Source organism: Onychostruthus taczanowskii, unplaced genomic scaffold (genome assembly GCF_017590055.1).
Source record: "Onychostruthus taczanowskii isolate IOZ18803 unplaced genomic scaffold, ASM1759005v1 scaffold1, whole genome shotgun sequence".
NCBI lineage: Eukaryota > Metazoa > Chordata > Aves > Passeriformes > Passeridae > Onychostruthus > Onychostruthus taczanowskii.
The window spans coordinates 18,020,522-18,048,174 of NW_024496525.1; the positions used below are offsets into that span (position 1 = coordinate 18,020,522).

General features: G+C 44.1%; 2 protein-coding genes across 4 annotated transcripts; one reads left to right on the plus strand and one right to left on the minus strand.

Annotated features, from left to right (window-relative positions):
* Positions 1–266: 266 nt before the first annotated feature.
* Positions 267–23,042, minus strand: AREL1 (apoptosis resistant E3 ubiquitin protein ligase 1). Of its 3 annotated transcripts, none has more exons than XM_041423548.1 (20): positions 22,968–23,042; positions 17,993–18,254; positions 16,774–16,833; positions 15,924–16,120; positions 14,064–14,301; positions 12,911–13,080; positions 12,652–12,832; positions 11,712–11,959; positions 9,908–9,985; positions 9,265–9,406; positions 8,740–8,861; positions 6,951–7,026; positions 6,419–6,528; positions 5,731–5,910; positions 5,448–5,573; positions 5,129–5,258; positions 4,994–5,052; positions 4,714–4,803; positions 3,570–3,745; positions 267–3,391 (listed from the first exon to the last, which is right to left on the minus strand). In XM_041423548.1, exons 2-20 carry the CDS (start codon positions 18,081–18,083, stop codon positions 3,289–3,291), a joined length of 2,577 nt encoding a protein of 858 aa, XP_041279482.1. In that variant the 5' UTR covers positions 18,084–18,254; positions 22,968–23,042; the 3' UTR covers positions 267–3,288. The 3 variants fall into 3 exon arrangements, with proteins under 3 accessions (XP_041279482.1, XP_041279396.1, XP_041279560.1); XM_041423462.1 differs by having other exon boundaries at positions 15,894–16,120; XM_041423626.1 differs by lacking the exon at positions 16,774–16,833 and having other exon boundaries at positions 15,894–16,120.
* Positions 23,023–27,653, plus strand: FCF1 (FCF1 rRNA-processing protein). Its single transcript, XM_041423759.1, has 8 exons — positions 23,023–23,117; positions 23,208–23,275; positions 23,419–23,490; positions 23,749–23,897; positions 24,295–24,367; positions 24,722–24,809; positions 25,261–25,355; positions 27,098–27,653. Exons 1-8 carry the CDS (start codon positions 23,115–23,117, stop codon positions 27,144–27,146), a joined length of 597 nt encoding a protein of 198 aa, XP_041279693.1. The 5' UTR covers positions 23,023–23,114; the 3' UTR covers positions 27,147–27,653.

A 27,653-nucleotide genomic window follows, 5' to 3' on the forward strand; every position in this document is an offset into this window, starting at 1 on the left:
GCTGCTTCACAGCATTTTCCAGCCTACCTGCAGTGAGGCCTCACAGTAGCCTGCAAGCCCCAGCCCAGAGTCCTGCCTCTTCCCAAAAGCTCACAGGTCCTGGCTTCAATCAGTCATCCTGAAAGGCTGCAGGTGGAGAACCATACCCACCCCCTGCACCAGACTTCTGCTGGACATCTGAAGACCTGGAGAGGCCCCTTGCCCACAGACAGCACCAGTTTGATTCCCTCTGTAAAGTCCAGAAAGAATGCTGAGCTGACAAGGCATAATTTTTAAAATATTTTATTTATTATACAAACTATTTACAAAATCAGCTACTACAACCACAGGCTTCCAAATTTTGGCTGAACTCTGCCAGAAATTCACCAGAGGGAAAGTAGGATTTGACCTGTATCATCGACAGCTCCTGGTTTCTATAAACATGCAACATGGCCTGCAGGTGCAGGCTGAAGCCAGGCCCCCTGCACCTCAAAGCAGCCTCAGGAAACACGGAACCTGTCTAAGGTGGTATCAGGATCCTAATGATTTCTACAGAACAGCCTCTATTAAGTGGCAATAAATAAGGAGAAAAAGGGAAGTAATGAGCCTCTGCCAGAACATACAGTATAGGTGACCAAAGCACATCCCCATTGCAGCATTAAAAGTGACTGTACTGGGAAAGGGTGTAAAGCTAGAGATAAGTTTAGAAGTATTGTGGTGAAACTCAGGAACAAGGGGACAGCCTAGGGGCCTGTGCAAACAGAGGGGATGGGTTTAGTTGACTCAGAGTACCCATCCCAGTTCTGACTGCACTTGTGTTAAGAAGGAAGTCCTTGGCATCTTCACAGCTGCTGGGAAGTGTTGGGTGCTGGCTGCAGTGAAATGAGAAGCATTTAGGAGCTCTTTCCAGTAGAAGTCCACTCAGTGGTCAGCATCCTCAGAATAAAAAAAGGCCAGCTCAAGAGAAGGGAGAAAATTCCTGAGGGAGATGTCACTGTCAGAGCTGGCCCATAGGTACAGTACTGAAAACATCCTCAACCAGGTGAGGCTACAATATGGAAAAAAACACCAAGCCATGCCTCCCAACAAGCTGGAATTAAGCTGAGCACCACCACCTCCTCTCAGTCCCTGGGGAAAGCACTGAAGCAGTGGCATGGGGAACACAGGAGCTGTAACTCTACTGACCATGGAAGCCACCTGCAGTATAAATAAAATGGTACCATACTCTCCACCCAAAGAAGGTCAGAACCTTGCAGAATGCAGCCTGCACTAAAAAAGGGAGAACAGCCACTACTAATGTGATCTGTCAAGAGCACAACAGTGGCAACTATCAAGCTGGCAGCCTTGCAGCACCTCAGTGCCAGTGAGGGAATGAATTCACAAGGCAAAGAAATCCCCCTGAGTAGTCTCAATGTTCAGCTGACTGCTTTTTGGCACCAAAATGGCTTTTTTTTTCTGAACAGAAAGTAATACACTCATCCCAAGAATCACTAAGGTGCTTCCTTAAAAACATTTTATAGATGTAGAATATTTCCCACAAATTCCCAGTCAATTCAACTAAACTATATTTGAAAAGCACACACAGTTAACTTAAAATATCCTTACTATGCTCAAGTCTGACCGGATCAGCCTGAGGACAGCAGAAGGGGACTGAAGAGGATGATGTGACATTTTATCCAATACAGTGTTCTAAAATTAGCTCAGGGATGCCAGTCTGAGAATCCATTCTGGAAGAAATCCAGCAATTCCATAATCAAGTGAAAGCTTACATTGCAGGTAGTAGCAATGCATTTCTCCCACTATGAGACCTGCATGCCTTTGACTTACTTGTAGACTGTAGAAAGCAAAGATCTTGAATTTTGCTCCACTGAAGAACTCATCAAGGTTCCCAGATTCCCCTTCCCTTTACCTCCCTGGGAAGGGCTGAATGGATTAGCAACTACAACAGACCCCAATCATAAGCTTACTTCTCATTCTGGTCTATCCACTCCTTTCCCCACAAGCCAGACAATGGTGGGTGCAAGCTGTTGAGTGACCACTTAAGTGAAATTCTAGCTAACATATTGTGCTGGAAAGCTAACAGCACTGAATGGAATATGTGGAAAGGAAAGATGAAGAAAGATGGTAAGAAGGTTGGAAGGGCAGAAATCTAGCTGCTCTCCAGGCACCAGCAACTCCCTGGACACTCTGCCTGAAATGCAGTACAGAAAGAGAAGCCTCAGGCTGCTGCATGATAGAGGTAGAAGCCAAGATCCTGTGGGATGCTGGGGTGGAGGTACCATGTTCTGCCCAGTACCATCATCCCAACAACAAATGCAAGCACAGTGCACACTGTAGCTGCTTATTGATCTGTCACTGTTAGCACATAACATACATACCCTGAAGGTGAATGTGGGATAGGCATTGGTGCTCAGCATTGAGGGATCACACTCATGCCCATACTCTCTCTCCTGAGGAAGGGAAAAGAAGGCAAGGGCATGGAATAGCTTCCTGTGCAACATCAACTGTCAGAAACATTCAATGGAGGAGAAACTCCTCTTCCAGTTAGTTTGCAGAAGCTAATTACCAGCCACTGCTGGAGAAGGGCGCTTCTGCTGCCGGACCCTGGCGGAGGTAGTACAGGATCACTGTCAGGGCCAGCACTTGTGCTCCGATTGGATTGTTTTCCTCTTTGGGTCACTCCCTCCAGTGGATACTGCCCTTTTTTCTCTGTGGCACCGGCAACAACAGCATCCAGAGCAAGATGGAGAAGGAGAACCAGAAACCCTTCCGGATCAGGTGCTGAAAGGATGGACAACTCTATTCCCCTCATGAATCATAGTGAGACATCAGGGAGCATCACTGGGGGAGTTGAGCCAGGGTAAAGGAAGTTATTAAGACTTCCTATGAGCCAAGGCTTCCAGCAGAGCTCCATGCTGGTCTTCCCTCTTCCTCCTAGAGAGCTACGGTAAAGGCAGCTCAGTAGATTTCCTGCACCTCAATGTAACTTCTGCTTATGAACTTCATCTTCTCACAGAAGGATGGCTATACAGGGTGCGTGCAATATGTCCTTGACAAATGCACCAGTCCTTTTGCTTTTTCACATTGAACCAAAGGGAGAATGAGGAAAAGGGAAAAAATGAGCTCTTGATGACATATTTGGGATACAGAAAGGCCACATGACATCTTCTGGATGACAAATTCCTTTACATGGAGTCTTTGCTCTGCCTCCACTGCCCAAGTGAAGGGAAAGAAAACACAAGCAGAGGACTGAGCTTGGGTCTTGCCACAAAGAGCTGAGAGGCTAAATGGTCCCCTGGGAAGGGGAAATCACAGCATGCCAAATCCCTCACAACCCTCGCTGATAGCTAGCTGCAGCATCTTGTGCACTTCTTCATAGGAGTCATAAGTAGGGAGGCACAGCTGGTTAAAACTGTAAAAAAAAAGAAAAATTCCTTTCAAACTAGGTCTGAGAGGGAACCATCCCCATTAGCTGCCTTTAGAAGGATTGACACAAGCATCACACACATTACACTGTTTGTCTACCACAACTGGCTGGTGTTATTCCCAAAAGCACAAGAAAGAAAGCCCTACCACCCCAGGATACTTGCCAAGTGTGGGCTGTCGGCAAAGTACTGTGAGTCGGAGCTGCAATGATCTGGAAAGATGGACAGAGTGCAGCAAACCCTCCTGGGGGCAGCTGGGAGGAACCAGTAGTGAACTGCAAAAGCCTGGCCAGCTCTTCCTGTGTGAAACTGGAAACCACAGTCCAAAACCACCTCATGACCTGTTACAAACCAGGAAAGGTAAAGAGAGGTCAGCCAAGGAAATCAAGCAAGCGCATCAGCAACTTACAAGAATATCAGTCAATTGCAGTCACAAGCAAGTGTTCTATTAACAGTTAGACTTGATTTGTTTTAACAGGGTGACACATAGAGGCAAGCATTACATAGCTCCTAATCAGCTAAGAGATGTCCCACACTACTGTCTCCCACCAATCCTTTCCCTTAAAGCAGAAAGGCTTCTTCTGCTTCTGCTCTCCCCACAGAGATTTTATTTTTAGAAATATCTGCATAGGCAATGAGGTAGGTTTACAATGCAGAAAGTGCACTTCCTTCTTGCACTATGTTAATTTCTTAGTTTTTCGCATCATCTGGTACTTCTGCAGGCAAGTGGAACCATCCCAGTGTTTACAGGTTGAAAATACGAGTTTCTATCTGTTTTTGTCTGGGGTGTTTTGGCAGCTTCCATTATTTTTCTAAACAAAGCTGCTACTATTCCCATACTCCTCCCACTGGGAAATGCAGAAAGGGATGAGAACCATTAGGGGGTACAAATTTAGGCTGCTACATCAGTAGTACCACAGCACTGAACTCCAAACACTACATGTGGGCTGCAAGCATGTTTTTCAAGCATCTCTTAGAGATCAGTATATCACTGTGAACATCTTCGGTAGCAGTAATTCCCATCAACTCCTCCTGACTCCCTGCTGAACTGTTCTTAATTAGAGCTGTGGTGGATTTTTTTAAAGAGACCACTGCTGACAATTTTTACTTGCTGGAATCTGATTAAGCATCAGCTCTAGTCAGTCAGAAGGGATCTCTCTAGGGCAAAACATTATATCATAATGTGTACAGTCCCACCTGACCCCTGAATTTTTCAGTTTGTCCTTCTGAAAAACTAAATTCCAGCCAATTCTGCTGTATTTGGAATAACTGGCTTTGACAAGCAGGAAGGAGAAACCCTTTCATTTACCTTCTCACGGAAGTGCCAAGATCCTCCTACCACTACAGCGTGTGCCTTGAAGTCACAGACACTGATATCTCCAGTCCCACACATAAGCAGCTGAAAGGCAAGAGACTGCAGTCAGAAAGTCAGAAGCCCAGGAAACAAGGCAACAGCTACTGTGCAAATTGCAGATGTATAAATTGCTCAGACAAGAAACATTTTAGCTTTTTCCCATATCCAGAAAGCACTCCATTTGTCAGACAGGAGGGGAAGTAAATGTGGAGCTGCTTAGGGAGGCAGCAATTACCTCAAGCTCATTCTCATCAAAAATAGCCAGGAGGTTCTCAGGAACTAATTCATTAAGACCTGGAAGAGAAGAGCAGCATGTGGTATGCCCTGGGACATAAAGGCAGAGAGGAGCAGGGAGCAGGCAGCATGTTACCTTTCAGGAAGTGATCCACCTCCTCTCTAACCTGATTCGCCAGCCTGTACTGTGCAAGCAGATTTAGGTACAAGATTTTGTTTTCGTTGGTCACTGGTACTTGAGCCCCTCCTGCCACTAGTTCTACCATCTGAAAACAGAACACTTGACATGAGTGTGACCAGTAGCATTCCCCAAACCTGAACTCCCATCCACAAAAAAACCAAGAAAGGAGTTACTTCCCAGAGTAAGCTCAATTTTCTGGGACAGAGTTCTCAGTCCCCACTGCTGCAGGCAGTAGGGGTTAAAATTTCCCACTTTCAGGAATTGCTTCCCTCACCTTCTCCAGTTGTCCTGTTTTGCTATACTTCTCTTCAGCAAACACCAGATCCATCTCACTCACATCATTGTTCAGTATGAAGCACACTTTGGATTTATAGAATTCTGGGTCATCCGTTTCAAAATACTGTGTGAAAGAATAAGAAAGCAGGGACATAGAAGGAAGAACAAAAAAAAAAAAAAACCCCTTACATTGTTAGCCAGAATTCTGGGTCTGCTACTACACCAACATTCAACTTCTCCCCACACCAACACAGGCTTCAGCCAGGGCTGGGCAGCTTTACCTTGTAATGCATACGAAGTCCTATGATCTGAGCCAGGAAGGATCGAGTGAAGCGAGCTCGGACCAGCTGTTTGTAAGCCCCTCCCAGAGAAGATTCATAAAGACACTTTCCCACCAGGCGGCCCGCAAATTCATAGACTTTGAGCCGTAAATATGTGGGACGCCCCGGGTTTGGATGCACCTGCAAAGAAGAAGCAAAATTAAATATCCAACTACCTGACTGACTAGCACAAATAGCAAATATGGGACCATTTCAATTCACTACATCTCTCAAGCTGGCCAAGGAGCTTTAGTGTAATGTCCTCAAAGCCAAGCAATAGAAATAAAATGCCTAAGCCTGTGCAGGAAGAACATTAAATGTTTCACATACACGGGAAAGGAGCTGTATGAGAGCAGAAATGGATTCTGAAATATTCAGACCCAACAAAACCTCTAAACACTTTGATGTCACCTCCTCTTGCCCAAAAATCCAGCCTTCCCTGCTGACTTGCCACCCTTTACTGCTCATCCAGCCAGTTCTTTGATGCTTCAATGGGTTAAGATCATTAAGCAAAGCTTTGAGAAAGGCACTGAAAGTGACTATGAAGGCAATCTAAAGAAGAGTAAGGTAGCACACCACTTAACAGCAGCATTGTTTAAACATCAATGGTCACATTTCTGTGCATTCAGCATAGGAACTACAGACTCACCAAGGCCTGGTTGTTATCACTAAAGCGGGTAAACAGCTGATTGGTGGTATCAAATAATGCCTTGCAAATGAGCTCAAACCACTCTCTGCGTGGACCTCCCCAGTCCAGAGCTACAAAATAAAACAAGCTTGGTCATCCAAACTGGGTCATCATTTCAAGAGTTTCATGCATGCTGCTCAGTATTACCCAACACAAGAGTTCATCACAATGAACAGCTCTGTAGCAACGTGGCAGTAAGCAGGGACTGCAAAAGTATAGGATCTTCTCCCAAACCTACTCCTAGTTGGTTTTTTGTTTGTTTGGGGTTTTTTTTTAGGGCTAGAGGGGCAAGATTTACATAAGGCTTCAGGTCCCTATGTGAAGTAGCTCTAGAATAGCACCAGCAGGATAATTCACTAAGATCTGTGAGAAAACCAAAGGGCTAGAAAGCCACAAAAGAATGGACATACTACAGGAAACCAGAATTTCAGACAAACTACTCCACCACCATTCCTTTTGCTTTCTCTGTATGTATATTCACAGGATAACTCACCTTCTTCATCCTGAAAAATCACTTCAAAGTTTTTGCTCCAGTCAGAAACCGAAAAATTTCGTGTTGCTTTAAATGACTGAAAAACAGAAGAAGAAAATAGCAACAGCTATTACTGCTTACCTCATACCCAATATGCAGTCCTGTACATTGAATAGGCAAACACAAAACCCCAACAGCCTAGCACTTGAAAGTATAAAAGTGAAAATTAGAGACATCTAAGGTCTAATTCTTATCTGACAAAGCCACAGAAGCCAATTCCTCATTTTCTGTTATGAGACACATTACCCACATAAAATACAGCTCATCTTAAAACCAGTGTGAGGTCTTAGCACAGAAATATCACTCTCAAGGCTGCAGTAAAGTATTGTTTGAAGTATTAAAATGCCTGTGGGAAGGAGCAATTTCTGTAAAGCACTTTCAGCCCACGAATTAGATTTAAAATAGGAATGTTTCAAAGAGCACTACAAAATAGCTTGAAGAGAATTACTGAGTTCATACTTACAGCAAGTCACGATGCAAAAAAGTAATAAAATACCCCAAGTGTCTAAAATTTCCAGTGCCCCGATTCTGGACTCCAATTAAAGAAAATTTTAAAAGCTACATGGTAGTCTTCAGTCATACAGGTAGTTTTGGCTTAGTTTTATCCTGAAACAGGTTAGAGCATCCTGCTACTCACACCTCTGGACTAAGCACATTCATTGTGCCTATCAACCTTGGTCACTAGAGCTTACATTATTAGCATCATCATCATCATTATTATGGCACTAGATTTATTTTATCTTACTAGACTGTAACAATGCTCAAGACAGTGTAAGAATTTCCAAAACAACAGGAAAAAGTAGTCATGGAAATACTGTTTAGAAATGAAGTAATTTTGTCCAAGCTATTAACTGAAACATAATCTCATAAACACTGCAAGCTGGTACATGCAGAAAATATTCTGAAACACAAATTCAAGGAAAATCCCAGCCACTCCTGTTTTCCTCAGAAGTGTTCTTCCCATCTTTGCAACAATACTGCTGTGAGACACGGGGAAACAATAAGTAAGGATAACTGCCCCCTTAGCATACAAACTATTTAGAATGCCACTTAAGAACTGCATTATATGAATGACTAAGCTCTATTTTGGAAACACAACAGCTCAGGTCAGACGTGGTGAAGATTTTACTAAGGGACTTACAGAATATTTTATCATCACTGTGAACCACTACTAGTAGCCTGTTGATGCAAGTTTCATTGCATGCAGCTCAGAACATCTGACTTGACCACTTATCTTGCTGAATGGCTCTGTGCCAGAAAAACACAGTAGATAAAGACCCAGGAGCTCTATGTTCTGCTCCCATATCCAGTCCAAGTAGACAGTCTCTCTCCAGGGCTTGAGCTCCAATGTAAAGCAGGGACAGAGTGGCATCAGTAGATTTCCTGCTTTTGCAGGAATCCTTTTACAGAACCACAGAATCACTCAAGTTGACAAAAACCTCTAAGATCATCAGTTCTAACCTTTGACTGGTCCCTACATTGTCAACTAAACCACGGCACTAAGTGCTACATCCAGGTTTTTCTTGAACACTTCCAAGGATGGTGACTCCACAACCTCCCTGAGCAGTCCTTTCCTATGTTTATCAACTCCTTCTAAAGCTGCCTGCTGGCATCTGCTTTGAAACAGAGGGACCAACCATTTTTAGCACGGCTGCCCTAGCACGTTCCAGTCTGGATTTCTTTAGGCACTGAGCAGAATAAGAAGGATGGAGGAAACACTGGGCTAAGGTAAAATGACTCCTTGACTCACCGACTCCAGCAGGCAGTGGCGGCTGACCTTCAGCGTGACCTTCGAATGAGGTCTTTTCATATGCACCTGACGGAGCTCTCGCTGAAAGAAGTTCACTTTGTCTTGGAAGGTTTCAGAGCCTCCTGAGAAGAGTGACAATTTGGGTGAGGCCTAAGATGTCACCTCAAACATCTACAGAGCATTCCTAAGATTCACTGCACAGGTCAGCTTTACTGCCCAAAAGTGCATTTCTCACAGCAAGGTTTGGAGACAGAACTTTCAAGGTAGTTTTGCAATTAATCTTGCTGCTATTCATACTCACAGGTGCACTTTCAAAGAGCCTGACAGAGAAGCCAAGCTGAAAAGGAACAGCTGCTGTGATGAAGTACATTCACTGGAAGCACCAATAGGAACAGAGCATGATACTCCAGGAACCAGAGTTCTCATCAGAAGTCATTCAGTGCCAGCAATCTTTATTCCCCAGGGAAACTAGCAGACCCAAGTGCTAACTTCCTGACTACTGTACCCACCTCACTGTCCCTTTACCTATGTTTTTATGCAGAGAGCGAATGAAAGTGGCTGCCAAGATGTTCCTCTCCTTGCAGCTGATCTCCACAGGGGGTTGGATTCCATCATCCACCACCAGTGTCAGTAATTTGTGCACAGGATCAGGACCAAGGTATGAAAACTAGCAGCAAAAAGATGCAAGAAAGGGTAAACCCATCATGCAGAAGGCACAGTATGTTCAGTAGACAGAGCAACACCACCTGTGCTTTTAAGACTTGCTCTGCTCATGTATGCAGTTAACAGGAAAACTATTTCAAGCATCCAGACTCCATTTAGGAAGCTGCTTTAAACTTCACACACAATTCTGAGGGCTTCAATGGACACAATCACAGCACTTTAGAAAGGTTATGGGGAAAATAACTAAGAAAAATGCAAAGGAATCAAGTTTTTTGCCTAGCATTGGGACAAAAGGCAGGAAAGAGTGATAAGACTGGCACCTAGTCACAAATATTAGCAAAACCTATGCACTGAGAGGGAACTGCAGAGTTGAAATTTATGCCACACAATGTTGTTTCGTGGGTGGAAGCCCTTCTCTTCAAAAGGAAAAAACAGACTGTGATTCACAAGGATGACAAGCTAAGAACATGGAGGTGCAGTGACAGGTACATGGAAACAGGCTCACCTTTGTGCCAGGACACACTCTAAAGGTGAAAAGGCGCCATGGAATGATCTTCAGGTAAAATTCTTTCACTGAGAATTGCTGAGTAACCACAAGGAAAAGAAAATGTTAAATGTCACACATCTGTTAAGGGCTGTCCCTGAAACACATGAGGCAGAGGACAGATCTATAAGGCCAGACCTCCCTTCAACCCCAGAAACAGGTTTCTGCAGCACTTGGCACAATACTTGAGACAAGCTTTAAAGCTCCACAGAACTGTAAGCCTGTCAGCAAGACTTCACTGTGTGCATTTATGACGCACGTGGGATGCCAGCACGACACAGATTTTACAGCAGTAAGCTATTATGCTCAGCAGAACGTCACCAGCCTAATTGGAAAGTAATCTTAAGTACACTTGAGAAGCTGAATTCAGGACAAGATTGTAATGCACTGACAAAAAGGTCTTAGCAAAAGTCACACCAACGGACTACTCCTACCTCTCCCCAATTTTCATTATCATTTTAAACATCTTTTAGAAAGCACTTGCAATTGCTAAATCCATGAGATTTGCAGAAATTTACTCTCAGTGTATTTCTGCCGGAACAACTGACTAACTGCACAACTTCTGTCTTCTGGAGAGCAAGTTAAGATGAAATTTTAGCATCTTTAGACAAAAAAAAAAAAAAACACTTCCTGCACAAAACTTTCCTAGCTGCAATGATTGGAAAAATTGACAATCAGCAATTGTCCACAAGGCGAGCCAAATATGAGCAGCAACTCTTTAAAATAGCAGCATGGTAACAGTTTTCTGCTGTTTCTATTTCTATACATAGAGACATCCAGGAATACAATTATGCAAGCCTAAGAATTGCATTAACAACTTTGGCACCTAAAGGGAGCTTCTAACAGTACCCACTTCTAGTGATCTACTTTACCAGGTAATGCAATAGAAAAGAGTGTGGAAGCCCAAACCAATACACCAAGGGTGAAAGGATGCTGAGCTCACAAGGACATAGCACTCAAAGGCAGTTCTTAGAGCCATGTGCAGCACAGATTTAGAAATCTCTAGCAGCTCCCTCCATCCAGCAACTGTTTCACAGCCCTCTTTCTCCCTTTGGCAAGAAAGCAATTCCTGAATTAGTCTTTCACTTTGGTATTTATCACTGCATTTTTCAGAATGCACTTGAAGAGATAGATGAACAAAATTAATTTAAATGCATTATTAGATTTAGAGGAATTTTCTTCTAGTTTCTGAATGCTTTTAGGCAATAATAATGGAAAATAGTTACTGTTAACATATTCTTATTATCAGAGAACCCTCAATTTCTCCTGTTTATTCTACTTATGAATTTACTCTTTGCTCTCTGACCATTTTCTTCCTTTTTCTTTTCAGCAAAGCATTGCAGAAACAGGACAAACACATAAAATCTGAGAAGATGAGATTCTCTTAAGTTGACATTTACAGGTATCAGAAACTGAGAATAGGAATTGCAGGCCTGACCTGAGAAAAGCAAAGGAAAGGCAAACAGAATATCTATTGAACAATCAGCAAGAAAATTCCCAGTAGGATTTGGATCAGACCTAGAAAGATCCTAAAATCTGAAAACACAATCCTAAAACTTCAAGTTCTAAAACACCCTCCTAGAACTTCCAAGGCTTATTTAAAATTATTCTCAGTCACAAGCTCCATGTTTGCCACAAGCAAACTCTTTTCTAAACCACAACGGAGGCACCTGAATCTGGAGCTAAGATATAGAGCACAAGGAAGCTCTTCAGTTACAGCATACTTTAAACATGCACTCAAGTGTGGTAACTTTCTGATATCTACCTTAGGTGACACATAGCAGTACACTTTTTTAGGCTTCTTCACTTTCTCAGGGGTCTGGCTGTCAGAAGGAGAATCTTCATCTTCATCCTCAATTGCAGTGGAAGGACGGCGCTGGGAGGAGCTCAGGTGCATTGGTGGAAGTTGCCACTGAGTGTTGGTGTAACTAGGAGCATCGTAAAGGTAAGCTTCAAAATAAATACTGACACCTGAGGTGGACACATTGCGTTCTACAATGTTCTTTTCATTCTCTGAGGGAAATAGATATGAAAGAGTTGTGTAAATCCTGATGGAGACAAGAATGAAAAAGAATGCACAGGCCACCACCAAATCAGTGACTTTGATTTTAATGAAAAGGTTATACACCCAAAGGAAAACGTGGTCAAGTGAAATTTTGATAAAGAGAACCCAGGAGTGGGATGAAAGATGGCTGTTTGTCTGTTTGTGACTGGTTGAAGAAAAAAGGCATGGAGAACCCCCCTTTCAGAGCATCAGCCAGAAGGTATAGCCACTTGACAGCCACACTGAAGTCTGGCTGACCCCTGAGGAAACCAGGAATTATAGCATTGTAAAAAAAAAAAAAAAACCACATAGGTTACATGCAGTGTTCTTCCTCCATATAACTTAACATAAAATACATGACTGGCTCAGATGCCAACTATTAGAAAGCAGTAAATATTGCTTAATTTCAGAGGTAAACCTCATGAAATAGGGGAAAACCACTTGGTTTTATCTGCTGATGGATCAGACAGCATCAGCTCCCAGAGATCTCCCCTGTTAGAAGCAAATTCATTTACCTTAGTATTTTTAAATGAATAGGCTTTCCTTTAGCAAGTAAGCATGGCCAGCCTGCAGGAAACCACAAATACCTCTGCTACATGAGTGTGTAAAGCACATTGCAAGAGGACACCTGGAGAATGAATACTGATTAGTCTTGACTTACCACTTAGAACAATGATGTCAAAATCACCATTGCTTATGGGCTGGTTCTGGTAGGAGATGCAGGCATGGAAACAGCCCCTCGAGTGCAAGGTGAGTCGGAAGAACACCTCACAAGTCTGCCGATTGGACACCACAGACTTCTCAAACACCACATCAGAGCTCTCTTCTTCTTGAGGCCCCAGCTAAACAGAAAACAAATTATTGAAGGGAGCTCTCCAGCTCACCTGAAGTCAAGCAGCAAGGGGTGAGGCTGCACTCACCTCATGGATGGAGAGGCTGTAATTGTGCTCATCTATCAAGGACACAGAATTGCTGGTGGGATTGTCATACTCATCTCTGGGAGCTATCTGCAAAGTGTGCTGCTGCCCACAGGTCAGCACCAGAGTGGAGAAATGGCAGACAATTTTGGTTTTGGAGGGAACCACCATTCCTGAAGCAGACAACAACAGAGTCAAATAAATTCCAAGGTGAAGCTACAAAAAGCAAAAGAAAAGCAACTAGGGGCACAATACCCTTGAAAACGGATCAAATCTAAACACATTCTATGTCCCTACATGAAAAAAGCAAAGTATCTGAGCACTGAAGTATATGGTGTAGTGCACAGCGTGTGCCTTGGATCAGAGACTTAATACTAATAAAGCAAACTAAGTTACTAGTCCTCTAAAGAATGCTTTTCCACCATTCTAACTTTCTGCTCAGGAACTTGCTCCCACTGTACATACAAAATATAAGCTAGCTGACACCTAAGAAAACCTGCAAATACAGCTTACCAAACAAAATTTATTTGGGTTAAACCTAAGCTTCTTCTTTCTGAAGGGATACTTTAGCAAGCTTTGTCTCTATTCACAAAGCAATGAATAGAGGTCCTTTCAATGACATGTACATGAAATATAATAGAAGCCAAGTGGGGTCAAAAAAACAGAAGTAGAAGAAAACAAATTTTAGATGGATAAAAATGAAATGTTTTTACCAAAGTGTGTAATCAAAGGTATCAACTGCTCCAGAAGCTTACAAGAACAGAGTAGGGTATTCAGAAAAAGAAGAGGCAAATTATGACAGTATCTCCAACTCAGATACAAATAACTGAATACTTTCACAAAAGGTACACTCTGACTACTAAATGGATTATGAAGAAGTTACTACAAAATGGAGAACATGACAGAAGTGGATACGGATTTTAAGTAGCACTAACGACTTATTCTGTAAAGCAGTTTCTGTTTTGTTATGTACTGGTAGTCACAAGTATGTTTTACTCAAGGGTCTGTTGCTGGGAACCACATATGGAAGGAGAAAAATGATGAAGGGTAACCCTTTCCCTGTCACCTACCTATTTTAGCTGGAAACACATTTACCTAAGGGCCTCCAATACCTCCAAATCTACTTTGAATCATTACAGGGCCACTTAGATCTTACCTGGCTGAAAAACCTTGTAGTAGGGGCTGTAGGCCACATTCAAGCCACCGAGTTTTACAGTGATTTCATATCTCCCAGCCCTGCGCACAGTGAAAGCCACTTTCACCACATTGGAATTGGGCTCTTGAAGAACTTCCTGGGTTACAGGAATATCAATTGCTAACTCCACATGGCAGATGTGAACTCGCAGCCCCACAGGCCGGTGAGCAGGGAAGGGTTGCCCATTTTTATAGAATAACTGCATGGGAAACAGAGAAGTCCAGGTCAGCAAAAACATACAGTGCACAGAGAAAGAGAAAAGAAGTTGTCTTAGGAAAGGGCAAGTACCTCAGCTCAGAAAAGGAAAAATAATTAGTAGACAGCTCTGTCACACAGACTGCGTTCTTCAAAATGAACAACTGGGCATTCAACAGCCCCATTCTCTTTTGTGCTGGGGTTCACATGCATGCCCTGAAAAGAACATGCCTCTAGGCACTTCCCATCTGCACTTGTAGTGCAATATTAGAGCAGAAATCATGAGAACCCACTAGCAAAAGGAAAAAAGTAAAGCCACACCCTTTCAGAGAAACAAGCAGACCTTGTTCATTTCTACAGCTAAGCTCTGAAAGAACTCTTGCCAATTTGTTACAGAAAACAGTGCGATGAAGATGCTGACCTAAGGAGCTGACCCAGTCTTTACTGCTAAGAAGCATCATAATGAAAACCACACGTTAGATAAAATCACAGGCAGCTCCATCACCAAAGTGATCTCCTGGACAATTTCAGAAGGTAACACACCTTGACCACTAGTTCCTTACAAGGAAAGAACTACACCTTGAAACTCTCTATGCATGGCTCTTCAATAGCCAGCAGCTTGTTGGCCAGAGCCTGCCTACCATCTGCAATCAGCTTGAAGCCAGGAAAAAGTTATTATTATTCCCTATTTCTAAGTAAAGGAGAACATGGGGCTTGAAGTAGTTTGCATCTTGACTGACATCAGGACAAACTAGTGTATGCAAAGCTACTGTTGATGAATAAAGGGCCAAGCATGAAGTGGAAAGGCACATGGCTGGATATCATGAGTGTCAGCAAGGTGAAGGAAATAAATTTAAATAGTAGGAACAGAACAAGTCCTTTTCCCCCCAGCTTTTTTCACTGCCTGCCCCCTGGAGCTGGATCTTCCCAAGAGGGATGGGTATGGCAACCTAGCTGAACCTGTCTTCTTATTTTGATACCCTCCTGGATGGGAAGGTGGGATAGAAAGATAGGCACATAAGCCCAGCAAAACCTTTCAAGTTGCTCAAACTTTCTCCACATAGCTCCAAACTCTGTGTTCACTCGGCTTACTTCCCACAGACTTGGCCTTTTGGGATTAGAGGGAAACAAGAGTCCTTGGCAGGCTCTTCCAGGTCTAACAGAATAACAATCCATTTTGCAGTTAATGGGGAGTGGCCATGAAGCTTTACAGCTCTTGGGTTGGTAAAATGCCCATTCCCACACCCTCAACTTCAGCTGCACAACCAAAAGATAGCACCACATTTGTTGAAGGCAAGGCTCAGCCTACTCACTTCCCAGTAAAGGAAGAAGCAGTCAGGACAAATGTGGTCTCCTCTGGCTCTTCAGAGGATTCTGAAGAGAGGGAGATTAGACTTAAAAAACTGCAAGCTTCAAATATACACTTACAGAGTTTTGCAACATAGTAACACAGCAGAAGGCATAAACAGCTTGCCAGTTACTCCTCAGTTACATCTGGCTTAGCCCCAACAACAAAAACCATTTGAAGAGCCCACCCCTAACTCAGACCTCTGCTCCTGCCCACAAAGCTGCAGGGAAACAAAAATATTGCCTTACATGCACTCGGAAGGCCATGCTATGGCCCACCTCATAGGGGTCCTTCCAATCCCAGGAGATTTTGCAGGACCGGGGATCCAGGTAGTTGCCTCGCACGTAGTCATAAATAGTTCGCTCCCCTCGGCGCTCCCGGTCCTCATGCTGAAGGAAGCTGACTATACGTGCGGCAAGCTCAAAGAGGAACTTAATGGTGAAGAAGAAAGCTACAACAGATACTGTGATCCCACCTGCAGCAGGGAGAGAACAAAGGGCGGTTGCAGAGGCCAAGGTGGCTGAGTCAGGCTCTAAAATCCCCCCTGCATCAGCCAAAGATGCCTTTCTGTTAATGGTATTCTACTCAAATGCAAATTAGGTATTTAAGGCAGATGCTATTGTGTGAACATTTATGGTTTGTGTTATGATACAAGTAAGGTTAGAAAATACCAAGACTCTTAAAACTCTGCAAATGACTGCAAACAAAGGAAATAGTTAAAGGTGGTAGAGAGTCTCAGGTAAGGCTTGCAGACATCCCAACAGAGACATGGAATTCCCTTCAAGTTAGAACTACAGAGATTCCTTTCCTTTAAAGGAAACAGATAACCAGACAACTTCTGCACATCACATTATGGCTGGATTAAGAAACATCACAGAGGCAACAACCCTCCACTAGTTCTCGAAAGAAAAAGTAAGGGGACAGCTTAGGAATTAGGCTAATGAAAGGACTTCAGGATCAAGAAGAATGGTTGAGAGGCAAGTCTGCCAGGTGGAGGGCACAGTGTGGGGTGACAGTAACTTCATGTTTGTTAGGTAAACTCTGAACTAAAACCAAAGGCTTTCAAGAAACCCTTCTAAAGCTCATGGAGAGGTCATCAAATACAGTGGCAGCCTTTCCTTCACTTACCAATAATGTAAAACATCAGGTCCCTTCGGTGAGACAGACAGCCGAGGATCACAGCTGCATCTAGAACACAAAATAGGCCAAGTCCAGTCCAGTGACTTCCTCACACACACTGGACTAAATTTAATCTATGGTTCCTCAAAAAAATGCCTATTGATCACTTGTCTTCCTCTCCAAGGACATCCCTGAAGCATTACTCCATAAGACTGAAATATGTGAACAGCACAACATGTTACTATTAACAGTCCTCCCTCCGTCACAGATTCCCATTCAGATTCAGGGATCTATAAGAAGGACAACAAATCATCCCTCTGAAAACAGTGAGAGCAGGCTCTGGGTAAGGCTCTGCAGGAAGTAGATCTTTTTTGCAGAATCACCAACTCCAACAACAGTGGCCAAAGCCACTCATCCAAACTGTCACACCTACTTGCAAGCCATGAAGTTATCTTCTACTCTGATACAAAAGCATACATTACAGAGCCACCAAATGGACAGAAGCTGAACCTTAGCCAGCAACCTTGGAAGAAAAAGCTATGGAATAAAAGAGAAGAGTTGCAGACAAGACCATCCCCATTTGTTCAGAACAAACAAAATCCTTCTAGAGCAGCAGTGAATCTATTTTTGCCCTGAAAGTCTACTACAGTACATACAAATGCAACTGGAAAAGAGTCCCCTTCTCACTTCTGCAAAGTGGAGCCTCTCTGCTGAAACTCTCACTGATCAACACAAAAGCTAAAACCTTCTGTCTGTACACCATTAAGTTTACAGCAATTTTAAGAGACACCAATCTAGACTTAAGTTTTCACTGAGGAGACTGCTAAACAAACATGTAGTAAAAATACCACACCCAGAACAACATGCTGTAGGGTCGATAAGACATAGCTGACAGATGGAACAAGACCAGCAACAAGGAACGCGTGTGACAATTAGACAAAGGATTTGGCATACAGTTAATGCATACAATATAGCTCACCATGTCACCATTCAGTTAGTGAGAAGCTACATTGTGCATTCAAGCTGCCTTTTTTTTTTTTTTTTAAACAAACACAAAAGGGGAGTTATTCATCAGTCATCTCGACAGCAGCAATAATGGACATCAGCATGCAGAAAGCTTAAACAAGGTATTTCCCCCCAACAATAGCCACGACTTTCTAGCCCAGCAAATCCCCTTTGCTGGCCTCGGCACATAGCCCAGCCCTCCAACCAAAGAGCAATCACATACCTTTACACAAGTGCCCATGCTCTAAAAGCCAAAAAGAGGGTACCCATTCTTCAGCATCCTTCCGCTTTGTGCCCAGAACTGGGACAGACATCAGCAAGAAGAGGCCATAGAGAAGATCATCACAGAAAGAGTAACTCTTGGAACTTGCATCACAGAATCACTGCTGCAAAATAAGGACTTGAGCACAGCAGTTTCTTCCTCTTTGTGGAAAAAGGGTTGTCCTGCAGTGCTGTTTCCTTTAGCCTGCAGTTTGCTAGCTTTCCTGGAAAAGCAAAAAAAGGAGAGAGAAATGTTAGATGTCTACATTGTGGATAAATCTAGCAAGCAGAAACACATGAGAGGTGCAAGATGCAAGAGCATCACTAGACATCAAATCCATGAGAGGTGTTACAAAAGTACCACTGTTGATGAGGTGCAAAGCTTCACCATATCCTCAACCTCTATCTGTCACAACCTCATTTCATTATACGACCCCCTGAAACTAGCACATTCAAGATGGAACAAAACACATCCTTGCCTCCACAGGTTTCATGGAGATGGAAGCAAGAGCTGATAGCCTAGGAGGAATACAGAGAGATTGTCTCAGCAGCCAAAGATCAGGTTAGAAGAGCTAAAGCCCTGATACAACTAAACCTTGCCAGTGATATCAAGGGTGCCATGAAAACTTTCTATAGGTACATTAGTGATAAAGAAAGACCAGGGAAAACATGTACCCTCTCCAAAAGGAAACAGAGGACCTGGTTACCCAGGACAATGAGAAGGCTGAAGTACTCAGTAACTTTTCCCCCTCAGTCTTCACCAGCAACTGCTCCAGCCACACCAACCAAGTCACAGAAGGGACTGAGACAATGAAGACCTGCCCACTGTACTAGAAGATCAGAAGGATTTTTTACAAGAGCATGTAGTGACAGGACAAAGGAAGAACTTCAAACTGAAAGAGGGTAGGTTTAGATTAGATATAAGAAAGAAATTAGATATAGAAGAAATTCTTCAATATGAGTAGTGAAGAACAAGATCAGGCTGCCCAGAGAAGCTGTGGCTGCCTCATCCTTGGAAGAGTTCACAACCAAGTCGCATGGGGCTTTGAACAACCTGCTCTAGTGGAAGGAATCCCTGCCCATGTCAGGGGAGTTGGAATCAAACGATCTTTAAGGTTTCTTCCAAGCCAAAACATTCTATAATCAGGTAGCCCTTCAAGTCTTCATACCCAACAAAATGCTAAATATTATTCTCAAACCGATTTTGCCCAGATTTAAAGGGCTGTTTGTAGTCAAGCCTCAAAATAAAAGAAAATAAAGTTTTTCAGAATTCTTGAACCACAAAGCAAACTAGATTTTGGGTTTGGTATTCAGGAATGTTGTTTTAGGTATTCAGGAAACTGAGATCCTTATAAGGGATTTCAGCTTCAGCAGCACTATTCACTAAATTACAGTTTACTGTCAGGATTGAGATAAAAAAATTAAAATTTAACAGCAAGGATTGACGCAGCCCACAAAAACTAGGACACATGCCAGAAGAAACACCACAGAGCCTACACAATCAGTATCTGCTCATTCAGAGCACAGACTACCTAAAGGAGTGAGAATGGAAAAAACAGAGCCAGGCTCACCAAGGCAGCTGTCTGTTAAGATAGTCACCTCTTCTGGCGATGTGATGTGCTCCTGCCACCTGCCATGACACCACCTCAGCTGTCACTTCTTCCTTAGCTCCCCTCCACTGCCTTCCTCTTCACATGGTTGCTATTTCCCTCCATGCCAATAATCATACAGACCTGGCTGCCTTTACACACTTCTACTAACCTTTCTAATGCACATGAAAATCAACCAGTAAACCCGTGCTGAGCTTTTTCGTTGCACTGCAGAAAGAGCCAGATTTTCACATCTTTTCCTCACCCACATCTCAAGGAAAGTCCCACCCACTCATCTATTTTCCTCCTTCCTCTACTTTTCCTCACTGCAAGAGTGTTGCAGTCTCCAGGGCATAAATTCTCATTCTTCTCCTAGGTAAAGCATCAGCTTTCTAGACTCATAAATTTCTGTGTGTTAAGGACCACAGACCTAGCAATTTCCTTGGTATTTTAGTTATTTCATGGTACATATCCAAGATGTGCTACAATGTCTGGTTGAAACTCTGCTCCAGCTTGGCCGGTCTGTGGAAGGTGTGTGACTGCTCCCCACACAGCTGGGGAATTTCACAGAAACTTATCAATATTAGCAATCTACAAGATCTCCCTCCAGCATCTTCCAGAACCAGCCTCTTCACACCACAAAAAACCCACAAAGCTGTCTCTGTGGATTCATCTACTCAAGCTATTTCTGCTTCACTCCACAACTCCTTCCCTTCTGTGAGGCACACCACAGGTCACACAGCCTCTCTCGCAAGCATAGAAAGATCCATCACTTAAACTTCACAGTTTTTTAAAGTCTATTGGAACCTGAATCTCTCAATCTGGTTTGCAGAATTTTTGAACTTGCTGGACACATCAGTTGCCTCAGTTATGTTAATTAATCAGCACAGCAACTTGTCATTTTATTATTCCTACATGATGTGGTAAACAAGACACCAACTCGGGTGGTCACCAGAGATGAAGTGGCTGTTACACAATCGACTTCCTTCTAGCTTACTCACTGCCTGCAGCTTTAAGGGTGCTCTTGCAGCTGGAACACATCGAGGTGAAGAGTCTAGCTGCAAGTAGGTGGTATCCAAGATACACTGCCACTCAACAGAATGCAGATGTGAATTAAAACGGTATCTGTGCTAAGAGCTGCTGGGGAACAACCTGGGAAATAAATTCTGAAAAGCAGCAATATATGGTGCCATCATAGCTAGGCTGGAAAAAAAGGTGCTGAATTATCCAAGAGGTCTTAGTAATCTTGAACCAAGGACAGAGCAAGTGATGGTCTCCTGCCACCTGCAGGGAAAATGGGGATTTGAAAGCTTCACCTTCCTTTGCCTCAAGGAGAGGTACTGGCATAATCAGGGTAGATGGCATGGAATCATAAAACAAACTGCATTAGTGCCATTGCTTCCTCAAGTCAGCAAGGAAAGGAAGTTCAGTAACGGGAATACATTTAGTTTGTGTTATTGCCCTGCTGAAGCCAGAGGAACACAGTGCAGAGCTCCAGAAGGAAGCACAAGTGTAACACACACAAAAGAATTGTGACACAGTAATGGCACACTCATGTGGCTACAGCTACAAAACCAGCCAGGGCATGATATACACAACAGATGTACTGAGCTCCTAGGAAATCTGCTGTGCCTCTTGATTTTATTTGGTGCACTGAAAAATTGCCATTCTTCTCTTAACAACAAACCTTTAATTTTGTTTTAAAGCTCTTTTGCAGGTAAATACTACCTCATCCAATCAATATAAGAGAACCATTTATCTCTGTGCAGAATCTCTCTCAATCCATGCGCACAAATGCCTACCACAAATGGCATGTCTGTCTCCTGCCACGCAGAGATGACTATTCTCTAGTGAAAGAAACAGTATTTTCTTACACTAAGGAAAGCAGGCACAAACCAACAAACAGGAATGCCCATGAGAGCCTAACTTTACAATACATTCACAGAAAACTGAAAAGTCAGCACAAAAAGCACAAGCAGGATCCAGTATCGGCTGTCAAGGACAAAAGCTGCATCAATGGTCAGTGTCTACACAAAACAGTCATTCTCTTATTAGGCATGGGATTTGTCATAAGTATTTACATACAAGCTATATAAAACAGTGGCAACAGGAAAACAAACAAACAAAAAAAGAGACTTCTGTCAACTGCTTAAGTCTAAGGCCTTTTCATTGCAAATGAACCACCCCCAGCGCTGTCATCTCCTCCTGTCCTCCTCAAACGCAGCAAGCCAGCCAGACGGCAACTTTCAGGCCAGCCTCATCCTGACACCAAATCTGCTTCCTGAGCCAGGACAAAATTCAGCCACTTGCCATGCTGCACATCAGTGGGGAAAGCAGATCACCCCCTTCTTCAATTATTTCTCTTCCCAAACCACTGAGGGTCATTTGAACAGCATCATGTGAGCTCTACCAACTGCATTTCCTCAACCAACAGTTAAGCTAGGTATGATCACTCAAGTGGAAAGCCCTGGAAAACCCTGTGGTTTTCCTAATAAACACAGTTTTTCTTCCAGTCTCATTTTCTTTCTCATTGTCAGAGTATCAGTCACAGTTCTACAGAGGTCACCACTCGTGAGAGAAAAAATCCTGAGTGATTCCTCATTGGCTGCTCTTTCTGACCAGCACACCAGATAAAACCGGTTGTATTTGGAAGATACCAACAGCTACAAGATCTCACTAATCCCAGAAACTTTCATGACAAAGGCCTTTCTTTCTCCCTCCCTCTCCCTCTTGTGCACAGGGCACAAGAAACCAAGTGCCCCGGACCAGTCCGAGAACTTGGAGAACATTTCCATTCATGTGCAGAAAAGACATTTTGCACACTACATCATTATGGCTGCATAAAGTACAGCTAAAATTATGCTCGTTCGCTAGGACTTCTGATCACAAATATAGGTAAGATCTAAAGATAATGACAACCCACTGCTTTTCATTAGGAAGTTCATGAGCTAGAACGTAACAAAACCACTACTACATTAACTCTCAAAAAACCCAAAACATTCCAGCAAGCTCAGGCGAGTGGGCTGAAGACCCCCGTACCGTCCCGGCTCTGCTAAACAGAGAAGGGGGGCAGGAGGGCGGTTGGTGTGCTGCGGTTCCCCCTCCAGCCCGCAGCAGCGGCGGGCTCGGCGGGGCCACCAATCTCCACGGCCCTTGCACAGCTCGCCCCCACCCACCGACGTGCCCCGATGCCCCGCAGCGCCCGCACACGCGAGGCTAAGCCGAAGTGAAGAGCCGGAGGCCGCCGCCGGGCAGGCAGAGCCGGCCCTTCCCGCTCGCCGGGAGCCCCGGCCCCGCCGCGCCCTCCCGGAGCCATCCCGAGGGAAGGGGACGCGCTACCGCTGTTACCGTGCTCCCCGACGACGGCCGCGAGCCGCTGTGGCCGCCCCGCGCTGCCGCTGCCCGGCGCCGGCAGCCGGAGATGACGCGCTCCGGGGCGGGCCCAGTGACGCACCAGGGACGCGGCAGTGGCGGCCCGGGACCGGCGGAATCAGCATGGTGAGCTGGGAGCGGGCCGGGGTGCGGGCGGTCCGGCTGGGATCGGGGCTCTCCTTAGCTCATCGCGGCTGTGTGTCCGTGTCCTTGCAGGGGAAGCAGAAGAAGGCGCGGAAGTACGCGGTCATGAAGCGCATGATCAGCCTCCGGGATGAGCGCCTGTGAGTGCGGCTGGGCCCGGGCCCGCGCGGGGCCCTGGAGCGTCCTCGTGTCCCGGGCGGGAGGAGGTCCCGGCCCGGGTCTCTCCGCCGCCGGTAGCTCTTCCTTATCGCTGTACCACCGTAGTGCCTGTGTTTCTTTGCAGTAAAGAGAAGGATCGCGCAAAAGCCCCCGTGAAGAAGAAGGAGGACCCGAGTGCCATCAAAGAGCGAGAGGTGTAAGTGCTGCGGAGGCACTGGGGAGGGAGAGGAGGAAGGAGGGAGGGCCGGCCACGCTGCAGGCTGGAACTGAGGGTGTTTCGGAGCGATACTGTCGGAAGAAGTGGTGCCTCAAACCGAAGGATTGTGCTTGGGAGGCAGCAGGAGGCCTGGTGGGTTTTTCTGCTCGTTAGCCTTCTTTCATTCTGTGCAAGTTGTAGGATTGGGCGTGATGTTAAATGCAATTAACTGATTTGAATTCTTTGTCTTCCTGGCAGCCCCCAGCATCCCTCTTGCTTGTTCTTCCAATATAATACACAGCTGGGTCCCCCTTACCACATCCTGGTTGACACTAACTTCATCAACTTCTCCATCAAGGCCAAACTGGACCTAGTGCAGTCGATGATGGACTGTCTCTATGCAAAGTGTGAGTTTCTGCACCACTCACAGCTTTTTCAGACCACACAGTGCCAGTGTGCTCATAATGTGCTTTGTCAGCCTCATGCCACTGGCTGAGAATAACAGAAATCTTGCAAAAAGAATATGTGCTATAATCATGGAGCTGTGGTAACCCTGGCCATGTCTCTGGTTTCAGTCAAGTAACAGTTTTAAAATGCTAATCTCAGCAAAGGTAGGGTACTAATAACTTGAAAATCTAAAATTACCATGGCATGGTTAAACTTGGTGGCTCTACATTTCATCACCTTGTAACATTATCAGTTGTCACGGTAACTAATACATTATAGAGTTCCATGATGTTTCTGGGGCATGTGGGCAGTATGTAGGGGTCTGGGAATAAATACTGCTTTGCTTTTTGCATTTAGGTATTCCATGTATCACAGATTGTGTAATGGGTGAAATCGAGAAGCTGGGACAGAAGTACCGTGTGGCATTAAGGTAGGTGCAGGGTGTTCTTCTCTCTTTCTAGAACTTAATGCTTTGATATAAATAAATGAAAAACACTTGCTATGACAGGTGTTCCTGCACTAGAGGGTGGTTAGGTTCTTGCAGGGTCCTGAACTTGGTACTAAGAAATACTTAACCTATAATAACTAGACAAATTGCATTCTTTTTTTTTTTTTTTGCAGGTCATTTTAGTTGACCTTTGTCTACCATTTACTCCATCCCTTCATTCCTTGTTTTGAGAACAATGTTCTGTATATCACAGAAAGGGCTGTTCTTGTTCCTCCATACTGTGTTACTGCACTCTCTGGTCTGGTTGCTGTGATGCTGCTTTTTATGTCCCCACAGAATTGCCAAGGACCCTCGGTTTGAACGCTTGCCATGTATGCACAAAGGAACCTACGCCGATGACTGCTTGGTGCAGAGGGTCACTCAGGTATCCCCCTTCTGACATTTTCTATACCGTGCTAACATACTAAAAATTCCTGAGCCCTCCTAATTACTGACTGACTTAAATTTCCCACAGAGTAACTATAAAATCTCACCAAGGGGCATTTTCAGTTCTAAAACAACTTTATTTGATGCAAGGTATTATCTTCCCTGAGCATTCTTTTTGTATAGGACAGCATAAAGAAGCACTTAGGATGGGAAAGCTGTCAGCTTGAAAGGCTGGACAGAGTTTCAGAGATTTCTTGAGTCTGTTTTGATGGGCAGAAGGATGTTATTAGTCTTCTGTGGAATTCTGTACAAGTGCTGGTAATGCCTTGCTAAGGACTCTCAGCCTCCTTGTGTTCAGTGAGCTCACTGAATAGGAACGTTTGGTCAGCCATGACTCCTTTCTGGGGTTCGCTGGTGTTGAATCTGACTTGCCTTCTGGTTTTTTGCAGCACAAATGTTACATTGTGGCCACAGTGGATAAAGAGCTCAAGCGGAGAATACGAAAAATCCCTGGAGTGCCCATAATGTATATTTCCAGGCACAGGTAAGGACTCCCTGACAGGATGGAATCCTGCCCAGTGCAGTCCTTGTCTGACAGGGACTCTGTCACCACGCACTTCTCTCCTTCATTGTCTACAGTGCAGGCTGCAGTAAAGGGCCTGGTGTTTGCAAAGAAGTCGAAGTACAGCTGCTGCTGGGAAGAGACTGGTCACAGACCCATTTTCATTGCAGTCTACATGTTCACTTGTCTTTACCTGAAAAAGTGGTTTCCTTAAGGCCAGTGTTTCCACAAATAGTTTTGCTTACCAGTAGCAGCAGGACTACCAGGCAAATGCATTAAAAGAACCATTCCTGTTCCAATTCTATTTGGTAGCTTTGTGTACCCTCAGCTAAGAGACCGAATTTCCTTCTTAAGTAAAAACCAAACCAACTCAAAAGGATACTAGTGCAGCATGATGGAAAGTAGGAGCTTGATTGCTATAGACATGTAAAGTTTTAACTGATCTATAATTACAATGTGGCTCAAAAGATTTTTCTCTCAAAACACCTTTTCTCCTTATTCACTGTGGCCATGAACTTTTGGAAAAGGCTGCAAAGGGTGGCGATGGAGTCACCATCCCTGGGGGTGTTCAGGAAATAACTGTACATGGCACTTAGTGCCATGGTCTAATTCTCAAGCTGATATTCAGTCAAAGGCTGGACTCAGTGATCTTTGAGGTCTTTTCCAATCTAAATGATTTTATGAATTATGAGTTAAATGTCTAAAGATTTATTTTTTGTGGTGATCTGCTCTTAAATCCTAAGTCAGATCTTACAAAACTGCAGGGTTTTTTCCTTCTCTGGAGATGGTGAGTTTTTGAGATGTCTGATTACTGAGTTTAAGGTGAAGAATAACAGCAACCGTATGAAGACTTTTTACTTTCAGAAGTAGTATTTTTCTTCCTGGGGATCTGGGCTGCAGATAGAAATGCAACAATTGACTATTCAGTTTACCTGTAAGCCTGTTTCTGCATGGGTGTCACAAATGAATGCTTTAGTCCACTTGAAGAATCACTGTCAAGGGTACACTAGCAAAAGCAGCTTTTAATATAAGATTGTAGCAGTGAGACTTTAACAGAGTTTAATGGCAAGGTTCATTCTATTACTACATGGATGAAACATATAAAGGAAAATTGACTTAAAATCACTTTAGAATGTTGTGCATGGAGACCAGAAGCACAAAGGACGACCCTCCCATTGAGTCATGATGCTCAGTAAGGATCACCTTGCTTTCCAAACTCCTGATGGAGTCCAGGTGCATCCAGTCTTAGTCCCATACTTGGTCAACAGCCAGTCCAGGAAAGCTCTAAGGGCCTCACTTAAGACCACTGCTTATAGGGTCACAAAATGATTGCTTTTAGTCAGTCATAAATTTTACATCTTGGCCATAATCCAGATTGGTAACTACTAGAGTTTCCAAAACTCTGGTAACATTGGTACCATTCCACTCAGGCCACGACTTAGATAGGGTTGTCAGAGGATGACTGGCAATCTCATCCTTCTCCATAGATTAGCAACAGGAGTTCCCAGTGCAGTCAGCACTGTTCTCACCTTAGTCATGCAAGGCTTCCTGGTATGCTCAAGGGATGCTTCACCACCTAACTCATTACACAAAAGCCAAGGCCTAGCAGGAATCCCTGAGATGGTAGTGCAGCCCTGAGGAGGAAGAGGGAGTAGATGCACCACCACAGTGGGAACGGGAGCAAGTAGAATAGGTTGTCTTCATAAGTTTTCCTTCTTTCTCAGGTACAATATTGAGAGGATGCCAGATGATTATGGAGCTCCCCGATTCTAACCTGTCCAGTCAAGCCATCAATGCCCGGACTGTGAGCCAGGATAAGGATCCTTCTGATTCTACCCTCCTCCTTTCTTCTTTTGTTGGAACTCTGCTCATAGGACTCTGGACAGCACCAAACTGACTTCTTAACCTTGTTTTTATAAGAAAAAGCTATTTTGAAGAATCTGGTTTTCTTAATCCGTCCTCTGCCTTGGTCTGATTACCTACAGCTGGGAGAAGCATATGGGAAACAGAGGGCAGCAGGACCAAGAATGTATTCGGACCATTGGAAAATGTGATTTCAGCATTCTGAGTGAAGTACTGCTCATGCAACTCTTACTAAGAATTAAACCACAAGAGATTTTAAAAGTTTCTTACTGCTGCACCTGGAGTATACCTGGGTCAGGTATTCGTTTGGGAAGCTACCTCACACCCGTTCAGTCAAATCAGAACCTGCATTCTGCAAAAAGACATCAGATCTGCACCACTTGATGGCTTTCTCTGGAAAAGCAGTCTAGATTTTCA